This window comes from Octopus sinensis, linkage group LG9, assembly GCF_006345805.1.
Source record: "Octopus sinensis linkage group LG9, ASM634580v1, whole genome shotgun sequence".
In the NCBI taxonomy this organism is placed as follows: Eukaryota; Metazoa; Mollusca; class Cephalopoda; order Octopoda; family Octopodidae; genus Octopus; species Octopus sinensis.
This window is the reverse complement of record NC_043005.1, coordinates 45,836,906-45,849,208: the sequence shown is the minus strand read 5'-3', so window position 1 is coordinate 45,849,208 and position 12,303 is coordinate 45,836,906. Positions and strand designations below refer to the sequence as shown.

Below are 12,303 nucleotides of genomic sequence, written 5' to 3'. Positions count from 1 at the left end.
ATGACAACAATGATGATGATTATTATCATTATTATTATTGCAGTGAGCTGGCAGAAACATTAGCATACCAGGTGAAATGCTTAGCAATATTTCATCTGTCTTTATGTTCTGAATTCAAATTCCACTGAGGTCAGCTTTGCCTTTCATCCTTTCAGGGTTGATAAATTAAGTACCAATTGCATACTGGGGTCGATCTAATCAACTGGCCCCCTCCCAAAAAATTTCGGGCCTTGTGCCTAGAACAGAAAAAAAAATCGTTAGCACGCCGGGCAAAATGCTTAGTGACAATATGTCCATCTCCACGTTTTGAGTTCAAATTCTGCTGAGGTTGACTTTGCCTTTCATCCTTTCAGGGTCAATGACAATCGCTGCCCCACCCTTTCCCCAAAATTTCAAGCTTTGAGCCTATAGTAGAAAGGATTATTATTATTATTATATCTGTGTGTTTTGAAATTGATTTCAAATTTTGGTACAAGGCTAGCAAGTCCTGGGGAGCAGGGTAAGTCAGTTACATTGACCCCTAGTACTCAACTGGTTCTTATTTTATTGAGCCCAAAAGGATGAAAGGCAAAGTCAATCTCAGAACATGAAGATGGATGAAATGCTTCCAAGCATTTCTCCCAGGATGCTAATGATTCTGCCTTACAGTGTTTGTTTTAATATCAAGATCGAAAAAATTGACCATGTTCATTAAAAAATTTTGAACTTGGGTTTGCACCATCTAAGCATCTTTTATTCCCACACCTATGCTGTGTGTGTGTGTGCAACATACAACAATCTATCTCACATTAAACACATTCCCCATAGAAATGACACCCCCACCTGGTGGATACCTTTCTTAATGATAAGTGATTCCCTCCAGTTTGTAGAGACGTCCTTAATATTATTATATCTAAAATGTTGCTTGTATATTTTTTTTACAGAACTACAGTGGCTGTTCCTGCATACTGGACAACCACCTTGCCAGTTCTGAAGTTGTTGTGCTGCCTCTAGCCACAAGTGGTCCATGTAAGACTACCTGCAAAAATTTGCTACCATTTCTAATCTTGTTGGTTGTGATGACATTTTGTGTTGCTGGGACACAGATGCCACTATTGATGGTTACTCTCAGGTAAGATGTTACTCCTATGATTTTTATAATGCTACTTCGTTGATATTTCATTTCGTGTTGCTCTGCAGGTGGGAGAGCTGCAGAATCGTTGGCACATTGGCAGAATCATTGTCATGTTGGCAAAAATGCTTTACAGCAGTGATTTCCAACGTGAGACCTAGGAAAATTGTGGTAGGGTATAGAATCCATAATTTTTTTTTTTTTCCAGTGGGACATGAAATTGTGAAAATCTTTTTCTAACAATAAACATACTACACCTGTACTTTTTTCCAATTACCAGGAAAGTTACAGTGGGGTTGGGGGAAAAATAGGTTGGGAAACACTGCTCTATGGTATATTTTCTGGCTTTCTGCATTCTTAGTTCAGATCCCACCAGTCTGGAAAAGGCAATGGAAAACCACTCTGGTATTCATCCCAAGTTTAGTCATGGTGACCAAAGTTCCAGTAATCTACTTCTGATGTGTTTATAATTTATTCCCCTATATCAAGAGTATTCAATTTGAGTGAACTCTAAGTTTTACTTCTTTTGGTGTGTCCATGCTGCAGCACCTCCTTGGAGAATTTTAGTTAAATGAATTAAACACCAGTACTTTTCGATCTCTCTTTAACTAAACTCAATTTTTCTCTTATTATTAGGTCAGTTGCTGAAGAAGAAAGAGCTTTTGCTCTCGGAATGCAGTTTGTTTTATTCCGGCTCTTTGGTAAGATATTTTTGCTGTAATTTTTATATTTTGAAGTTACTAATATCTCTACATATGTACTATAAATAGAATAACTGTTTTGTGTGTGCATGCGTAGTGGTTGCAAGGAGGTTCCAGTCTGTTCATGCCTGTCTCAAGGACATCAACACTACATTTTTACATATTATTTTAAAACAGGTAAAATGGTCAAGTGGACTACCTGCTCATTAGGTCATATGTTCAAATTCACTCTAGTTATTTCATTGCCATTTTGGGTAAAACACTTGATTCTGTCTTCCCTTACTTCACTTAGTTTTCTGAAATAGTTAGGAGGACATCAAGGAACATGGCTGGATAATAAACTAGTGTACTATCCAGGTGGAGAATTATTTCTTACTTTCAAAATGTCTCTCTCAGGGCCTAGCAGACATTCATCATAGCATCTGCTTTCCATGCTGGCATGGGTTTAGATGGTTTGACTGAAACTGGTAAGCTGCACTAAGTTCCAATCTGATTTCGCATGATTTCTACAACTGGATGCCCTTCCTAATGCTAACCACTCCAAGAGTGTAATGGTTGCTTTATATGAGTCACTGACATGAGTGCCAGTTGCATAACACCAGCATTGGCCACAACTGTGATTTCACTTGGCTTGAAGGGTCTTCTCAAGTATGGCATACTCCCAAAGGTCTCGGTCACTAGTCATCACCTCCATGAAGCCCAATGTTCCAAGGGTGATTTTTACATGCCAAGGGCATGAGTCCCAGTCACATGACAATTACATCGGCCACAACTACAATTTCACATTAATTATGACAAAAATAGTCTCTCACTAAGTCCTAATTTTAATGTCCTTTCTAAGAAAATTTGAAGAATTTCTTAGCTTTTGATGATCACTGAGTGTTTTTCTTCTTTGTAATTTTTTTTTTGTTTTCTTTTAGCCTATATTCCTGCCCCAATACTTTTTGGTAACATCATAGACACAGCTTGTCTCTTGTGGAGAAACAAATGTGGAAACAATGGCTCTTGTCTTGTTTATGACATTGTACAGTTCCGAAACAAATATGTTGGTATGTAACAGTATTACTTTTTGATCATTTACTTTCAAAAAATAGGTAGCATATATGTGTATTTGCATGAGTGTGTATCACTGCATATTTTCACATCAGCACTGTTTGCGCAAAACTGTAATTTTTATGTCTCTCATAACCAAGGCACAGGTGTAGCTAGAGGTACAGGCATGGCTAGAGGTGCAGGCACAACTAGAGGTACAGGCACAGTTAGAGGTGCAGGCATGGCCAGAAGTGCAGGTGTGGCCAGAGGCACAGGCATGGCCAGAAGCACAGGCGTGGTCAGAGGCACAGGCATGGCCAGAAGCGCAGGCGTGGCCAGAGACACACGCATGGCCAGAGGCACACGCATGGCCAGAAGCACAGGTGTGGCCAGAGGTACAGGCAGGGCCAGAAGCACAGACATAGCTGTGTGGTTAAGAAGTTTGCTTCCCAACTAACATGGTTTCGGGTTCAGTACAACTGTGTAGCATCTTGGGCAAGTGTCTTCTGCCATGACTCCCAAGCCAAGTGGAGCCTTGTGAGTGGATCTGCAAGACAAAAACTGAAAGAGACTCATCATTTAACATCTGTTTTACATGCTGGCATGGATCAGACAGTTTGACTGAAGCTAGTAGACCATGGAACTGCACTGGACTCCAGTCTGTTGTGGTTGTTTCTACAGCTGAATGCCCTTCCTAATGCCAAGCACTTTACAGTGTACTGGGTGCCTTTTACATCTCACTAGCAGTGACCACAACCATGATTTCACTTAGTTTGACATGTCTTCTCAAGCACAGCATATTGCCAGATGTCCTGATCACTTGTTAGTGCCTATGTGAGACTCAACTATATATGCATATGTGTGTTTTTGTCTCCTTATCTTGACATCACATGATAGTTGTAAATGAGTGTCGCTGTCAAACAAGCAGTATCGTTTATTTCCAATGTTTGTCTGTGGGGGAACAAAAATTGTCTTACTTGGAAATTGGTGAGGGTTGGTGACAGGAGATGCATCTAGCTGTTGAAAATCTGCCTCAGTAAATTCTGTCCAATCCTTGCAGACATGGAGAAATGAACATGACAACGACAGATACATTATCCTGCAGCTCAGCAGTTATATTAGTTTCAATATCTTAATGACCAGTTGAAAAACAGATAAGGGTTTACAGGAAGGAAAATCGAGCTATAGAATACTGCTTCTGCAAGTCTCAGCAAATCCATGTGGTTCATGGAAAAAACTATGGAGATGAGGACAGAAGTAGAACTGGTGATGGTGATGGAGCAGTAGTACTAATATAAAGAGTTGATTGCTGTGAGATGATAGATGAGAGGCTAACAGTGTTAGAGGTAGAGCAAAGAGAATTTGGGAAGGAATTAGTCGAACTTGAGAATACAGTTGCTTACAAATGGAAATCTGGAAATATTTTTCATTGCAAACCCATCCGATCTATGCCACAGGATACAGCAAACACTCTGAGGATGACAGCAGCAGTTGTTATTGTTGTTGTTGTTATTTAGCCCTAGGTCAACCTTGATTGAGTTGATCTAGGATAAAAAATGTATCACCACAACCATTCTGTCTTTGTAAGTATAGAAATGTTTACTTGTTATTTGATATGTTCTTCCTTTTTAAAATGGTAGGGTATCATCTGAAGGAATTTGGTTGCTATTTTTAGCAGGTTCAGCAACTGCAAAAAAGCTCCTTTGTTGATGGTGGCTGTAATGATGGCAACATTAACAAGATGATGAACCAGTTGGGTATGATGTTATGCTTTGAGAAGAACTGATTTCATTAATCCAGTTAGAATATAGAGAGCAAAGAAGATGGGGCTGTCTCGAGTGCTAGGTTTTAGTAGATGATGGTGTTCAGGGTGGCTCATTTACTGAGGAAAATGTCTTGTGGTAACTAAGTTTTAGTTGGAGATAAGATTACTTAGGATTTTGATGGGGAAATTAGAGTCCCTCCAAATTTTTTTCATTTTTTGTCATAGATGAGAACTAAAGTCATCTCTTTTGAGTATTGAACTCAGTACATTCTGATATCCATTGCTTTTCTTTCTCATAAGACTGATATATATGTTTATATATATATATATATATCCTTTGTACTTCTCTAGGTATCTCTGCTGGACTGAAGGTTCTTGGAACTTTGCTGTTTTTTATTGTCTGGTTATTAATACGCAAGAAGATAGGTGATGATTCTAAGTTTACTCTGGCAGTAAGTATAATTTTTGATTTTCTTTCCAGGAACAGACTCTATTGGTTACAGTTCTATTGCTACCTACAGAGCTACTCTATAGCTCTGCATGGTACCTATTACAGAGAACTTAGACATATGTGAACTGGGCCAGCTCTTAAGTACCATTGCACAGGAATAAACACCTTCATCTCCTAGACCAGCAAACTAATGACTCAAACAACTGGTAGTTTCAGATGTATGTGTCAGTGCTTCAGTATGGCCACAGTCCAATGACTGAAACAAGTGAAAGATAAAAGATGAAAACAGACCCTATATTCATTCACGTACTTTACCAAGCTGTTTCGTTTGTGGTTTAACAACATAGTTGTTGTCACTTATATATATCTTTTTTATTTTACTTGTTTCACTCATTTGACTGTGGCAATGCTGGAGCACTGCCTTAAAGGGGTTTTAGTCAAAGAAATCAATCCCAGGATTTATTCTTTGCAAGCTTAATATTTATTCTATCAGTCTCTTTTGCTGAACCACTAAGTTATAGGGACGTAAACACACCAACATTGGTTGTCAAGTGATGGTGGGGGACAAACATAAATACAAAGACACACTCATAAATATACACATATATATGTATATATACACACACGACAGGCTTCTTTCAGTTTCTGTCTACCAAATCCACTCAAAGCTTTGGTCAGCCTGATGTTATAGTAGAAGACACTTGCCCAAGATGAACATGGAACCATATAGTTGGGAAGCAGGCTTCTTACCATACAGCCTCGCCATAGTCTTCATTTTCTTTTTTATTTTTATGGTAAATACAGCATCCAGCCATCTTTTCTGCAATTATTTTTGGGAGGGTCATTGAGGTAGAGTCCTTGATAGGCACCTCCTCTGTAAGGGGCCTATTAGAAGCAGCCATCATTGTACTTACTCCAACCATCTCGTTCTTGGTTTACCCCAGGTCTCCTGTCAGTTGGCTCGGCTTGAAGAATCTGTTTGTCTTGTGATTCTTCACTGTCACATTCTAATAACATGCCTGTAGTACTGGAGCTATGATCTGTCAATGTGGAAAGACTTTCTGATCTTCAAGCTATGAGTAACATTACTCTGATAATACTTTGGGAGAAACCAACTTCAGTCACTTATATTCAGTGCTGCAGAATATTGTATATATGGAATAATAAACAGGACAAGAGGAGACACATGGGACAAAAAGTCACTGATAAGGTCACAGAATGTGTGTGATCAAAGAACTTAGACATATGTATAAAACTAGAGTAAAGATCACATCAATAGCGCATGTGTTTAATTGGCAAAAAAAAACCCATCTCCAAATATAACAATATGTTTCAACTAGGGCTGTGGAGTCGGAGTCGGAAACAATTAACCCTTTCGTTACTGTATTCATTTTGAGATGCTCTGTGTTTCTTTCAATTACTTTAAATATAACAAACAATTAAGTAAAACAACTTAGTCATCCTTCAGCTGATGTTAGGATCATAAAGTGTGACTAAGGTTTGGTGGAAAATTATAATTCAAAACTTATGAAAACAAAACATTTGTACTCAGAGCCAGGGCCGGTTTCAGCCGGGTTAGTAACAAAAGGGTTAAGGGGTAGCTGGAGTTGGAGTCAGTAAAACTATACCGACTCTGACTCACAATATCTTTATTCTTTAATATAAACCAGTTATAAGAAATAGGCCTACTCAAAGTACAAGCGTATGCATATGCTTTATGAGATACGTAGACCACAATCACTTAATTACATAAAGAGGAGTCAGAGGTGCCAAGAGTAGAGGAGTCAGAGATTTTCGTTTCGACTCAACAGCCATGCTTTCAACACATGATTTCACGATTTGCAAAAACAAATACATTCTTCTATTTGATTCAGTCATTTGACTGCAGCCATGCTGGAGCACAAAAATTGTATATATTTTTTATATATATATATTTTATAAGTTATCTTTTACTTCCTTCAGTCATTAGAGTGTAGCCATGCTGGGGCACTGCCTTGAACAATCTTTTTAGTTGAATGAATCAACTCCAGTACTTATTTTTTTTTTTGTTTTTTGTTAAGCCTGGTACTTATTCTTTTCAGTCTCTTTTGCCAGACTGCTAAGTTACAGGGACATAAACACATCAACACCGGTTGTCAAGTGGTGGTGGGGAACAAAGACACATACACACCCGCACACACACGGTCCAGTTGTACACTCAGTATACGTATACGTTTTTTATCTGTTGTTTATCTACAATACATTTTTTCATTTATTTTATATATATATATATATATACATACATACATACACACACATATCTGAAGGGCTTCTTTCAGTTTCTCTCTACCAACTCCACTCACAAGGCTGTGTTTGGCCTGAGGTTAGAATAGAACACACTTGCCCAAGATGCCACACATTGGGACTGAACCTGGAACCATGTGGTTGGGGAGCAAACTTTTTTTTTTGTTGAGACACTACTCCAGCATGGTCTTTATCTGTAATGGTTGAAACAAACTGAAAAAAACCCTGAAGTTTCTAATGTCTTTTGCAGGTTACTCAGTATGTGGACCCAGTATATTCCATCAACAAATTAGCCAAACTGCCTGAAATTCCAGCCACGCAAACAAACCCTGATTCCACAAACAAACCAATGCTGACGGGGCCAACATCGGTAATGGATCCTGATGAGGGACAGAATTTCTCTTCACAGACATATGAATCTCACGTATGACGCTTTGCAAATCAGTCAGTCGAAATGTTATTGATGACATTAAGTTTTTCAAAAGTATTTTCATTTGTTATAAAGTCATAACTGATCAAAATACATTCATTTCCACCTATCTAAATAACATATCTCTATACATTAAAAAAAAAAAAAATGTTTGTCCATTCAATGTTAACATGTATCTTTACATGTATATATAATATTATATTGACGAAACAGTTTGGTTATGAGGAAAACAATTTTACTCAATGGCAAGTTATATTGTAATAGCAAAAGTCTGCAGCCAGAGCTAATAGGCTTTTTATCTGTTATTGTTATTTTAGAAACAAAGGTCAACTTTGCCTTTCATCCTAAACGGGGTCGATAAATAAAGTACCAGTCGAGTACTGGGATCCAATATAATCAAGTAACTCTTTCTCCTTCCCTTAAATTTGTGGCCTTGTGCCTACATTGCTCTTTCTACTTCTATTACAACAAACTCCATCTATGAATGTGCTTGAGTTTCTGTGTGATATAAAAATAGATAACTTTAACGATAGTAGTTAGAGGTTATTCAAATTACAGCCCTTCATGAAATCCAACAAAGTTTTGCACCAAAACCTGTTGAGCCTTGTCTGGTTTAGTAAATTTGGCCATTTCATGTAATGTCTAATTTGTTGTAGATTTTATGAAAGCTCTCAATGCTGTTTTAATAGTCATGCAAGAAGGTAGTCATTGTTAATATTTACACTTACATAATTACCCACCAACAATGTATAAATATCTGTTGTTAGCTACCATTATATAGTACAAGCGTGGCCATGCGGTTAAGCAGTTCACTCTGCAGTTGCATGGTCCTAGGTTCAATTATTGCACAGCACTTCGAGCAAGTGTCTTTATCTATGCTGTCAGGGTGACCAATACCTTTTTGAAAGAAATTTGGTCAATGGGAACTGTGGAGTATCCTGTTGTACAAATCAAGTCCAGTTAATCCTATGGGATAGATTGAATGCTGAAAGAAGGTAAAAGCACTTTACATGGCTCCTGTATGGATGTTCCACAAGGTCACTAGAAATCAAACATGATTTGACAGTCTTTCCTGTGCATTATTACCATTGTTGATACTATTTTGTTTTGAATATAGACCAGACATCAACAATTGCTATTGATTCATCATTTATGAACTGACAGATGTTTTTTGTATGAAAATTTTCCAACAAAATTAAATGCCTCTAAAGTCTAGCTTATTGATTCCACCGTAGGTCCATTTTTACATTTGATATTTTAGAATCATTTTAAATGTAACCCAAATAAAAATGAGAAATCAATTTGTACAACTACTAACCTAGATTTTTTAGCTTCAGGATCAGTGGTTCTCAACTTTTTAAATACCCAGGCTAGATCCAAAACCTGGATTTTTTTAGGGGGCCCCCACCAAAAAAAAAAAAAGTTAGTCAATTGTAGAAAAATTTATTATATTTATAGAGGAAAGACTATTGGGGGTGGTGGGAAGGGTGCTTCAGGGCCACATGCAGCCCTGAGAGCTGCTGTTGAGAATCACTGTTCTGGATGTTTATGAACATAACTGAGTTATAGAAAATATATTAAAACTTTTACAGGGAATTATTTAACTCTGAAAGATTATTTTATTTTAAAATATAAATTGTGAGAATTATAAGATATGCAAAAAGAAATTTAAAAAATAAAACAAAAAAAGCACCAAATGTTTGACATGAACAAAGAATTTAAATTTAAAAAATTTAAAAGTGATTTTTTTTTTTTCCTTTAGTGAAGTAAATATAACTTCTTAATGGTAATTACAGCTTGGTAATAAAAAGAAATAGCACAAACTTTATATCTCATTTTTATAAATGAATGTATACATATATATATACACGCACACAAACACGTGTTTGAGTAATCTTCAAGGTATACATTCATAAGACATCATAGTTGTATTTCATCACCATGGCAAAAATTATCACACTGGATGATAAGACCTAAATGCCTGAGCTTAAAGTTGATGTCCTACAAGGTGACACATTGGAGCTCTTCATCTTCTTTCTTTGTGGTTATGAACTATGAAGAACAGGGTTTCATTATACCAAAGTCTAGGAGGGTTGGGTCAGAGACACTGTCTGATCTAGGTTTTGTCAACAACATTGCTTTGCCATCTGATAAAATTACAGATGCTAAGGCTAAGGTTCTATCAATAATAAAATCTGGATATAAGAAAAGCTTCACCCCAATGCCAAGAAAAGACAATACATGATCTCCAGTAGCTGATCACAAGCCACTGACAGCTGCTGGGAGTATCTCACTCAATTTCTGATGCTAGAAATCAGAATCTAGCTTATGTGTCGGGGCCTGGAAAGAGTCATTCAAAGTGGATAGAAACCTTGCATGGAAACTGCTCACGAATACAAAGAACATTTGGATTTCAACTTTTCCAAACATCTTAAGAAGAGACTCTTCATAGAAGTGATTGAAACAACTCTCCTTTATAGTTGTAAAACTTGATCCTTCACTCAGGCAATGATAGCTTTGATTGCAGAAAGTGATTAATGAGCAAGTCTATGGTAATTTCTCCCAGTTGACCAACAAGAAAGAAGGAAGCTAGCTGCTACCTGCTGTGTATTGTTTGTGACACCCAAAGTTGCCCTCTTAAGCAGAGTCATTGTCTGGGAACTACCCATGGGAAGATGAATTGTGGGTGTCTTTCTAAAAAAAAGTCAAGTTTTGGTAAACTTTGGACATTAATAATGATGGGATTTGTAGCACATCCATCATTGCACCTAGTGTAACTTGTAGGCATGTGTGTGTTGAGTGTTATAGGGATTCAAAAACTTTAAAAAAAAAAAATCTAAAGATAAGAAAATTGGTGAGCTAGGGGTAGGGCTGAAAATTTTTTTTTTTTTTTTGAATACTGCCCATTTTCTTGTTTAAGCTACAAAACAGCTCACTGGTTTTCTTAAAGAATTTATTTCAGCTATCAGTGTCTATGTAGTCAGACATAAAACTCTATTAAACACAGGTAACACACTGCTATTTTATATCTGTCCTTCAAAATGACTCCAAGTGGAGTGACATCATTCAATTATCAAACTAGAAATAACAGATGCACTTTGTATTCCTTTGATCAAACAAGTCATATTTTATACCAACATCTTTCAAAGATTATCAAACTTCAATGATTTTACTATTTCGATGTTTTATAACATTACATATACTGCCATAAAACTCTGTTGATACTGCTTCTTGCTTTCTTTGTTGGTTTTGTTTATCATTTCTTACATATTTGAAGGCAGTGAGCTGGCAGAATCATTAGCATGCCAGACTAAATGCTTATTGGTGTTTCATCTGTCTGTACCAGTGGTTCTCAATCATTTTTTTTTTTTACTTATGGATCCCTTTGATTACGGTTTTATTCTAGTGGATTCCCATAGCCATTTGTTAATTAAAATCTAGTTTTATGGGTACTTCTTTCAAAATTCCTATTTTGTTTTTCACCTATGCACCTGTGTAGGTTTGTAACAGCACTCTCTAAGTGAACCTGTTTCAGTAGCCAGAAACATGCTGAACTATGTAAAACATCAGAGAAAGAAACATAGCTGTTTCTAGCAATAAATATAACTAAAGCAAAATATTTTCATGCATCCTTTAAATACTACTGTGTTTCCCCAAATTTACAACTTTGACTACAAAGACCCCCAAAAACCTTATGTAGACCCCTAGTGGTCATATGAGCCCTGGTTGAGAACCACTGGTCTATATGTTCTGAGTTCAAATTCTGCCAAGGTCCGCTTTGTCTTTCAGAGTTGATAAAATGAGTCCCAGTTGAGCATTGGCGGGAAAAGGGTCAATGTAATCGACTTTCCTCTTCCTCTGAATTTACTGGCCTTGTGCCAAAATTTAAAACTTTTATCTTTAACACAGGCACAAGGCCAAGAATTTACAAGGGGAACAGTCGACATTATCAACCTAATACTTAACCGTTTTTTTTTTTATTTTATTGATTTTAGAAGGATGAAAGGCAAAGTTGTTGACAACACAGATCAGAACATGCAGTTCAAATCTTGCCGAGGTCAACTTTGCCTTTCATCCTTCCAGGTTCAATAAAATAAGGTACCTCTCAAATAATAGGGTTGATGATATCGACCACTTCCCTTCCTCTCAAAATTGCTGGCCCTGTGCATAAATCGGAAACCACTGATATTTTCTATCACACAAATGATGTAATTTGGATTACAAAGAAACTAGTGATGGCCTGTCAGCCAATACCATGAGTACATAATGAAGAGATGAGTGTGGAATCTGGCATTTCAGGCCCTGGCCATTTATCAGAGTAGAAAGGGGAAAGTTGTAATGTTTGAATGGAAGATAAGGCCTGAAATGTTAGTTTTTTTTTCTCTCTGGTGTGCTTAGAACATTTAATTATGATCTGAAATTGAATCCCACAACAACCAGTTCTGCCTTTCAGGATTAATAAAATGAATGACCAATCAAATACTGGGGTCAATATAATCCACTGGCAGAATCATTCGCTTGATTTCATCT

General features: G+C 37.0%; 1 protein-coding gene across 1 annotated transcript in view; it reads left to right on the top strand.

Moving 5' to 3' along the window:
- The window catches only part of LOC115215738 (solute carrier organic anion transporter family member 5A1), a 164,384-nt gene extending 153,381 nt beyond the window's left edge, over nt 1–11,003 (top strand). Inside the window, exons 8-12 of the mRNA XM_029785032.2 lie at nt 924–1,111; nt 1,748–1,812; nt 2,733–2,861; nt 4,961–5,061; nt 7,594–11,003. Of these exons, the coding sequence (XP_029640892.1) occupies nt 924–1,111; nt 1,748–1,812; nt 2,733–2,861; nt 4,961–5,061; nt 7,594–7,773 (663 nt within the window). The 3' untranslated portion in view covers nt 7,774–11,003. The remainder of the gene's footprint in view (nt 1–923; nt 1,112–1,747; nt 1,813–2,732; nt 2,862–4,960; nt 5,062–7,593) is intronic.
- The last annotated feature ends 1,300 nt before the right edge of the window (nt 11,004–12,303 follow it).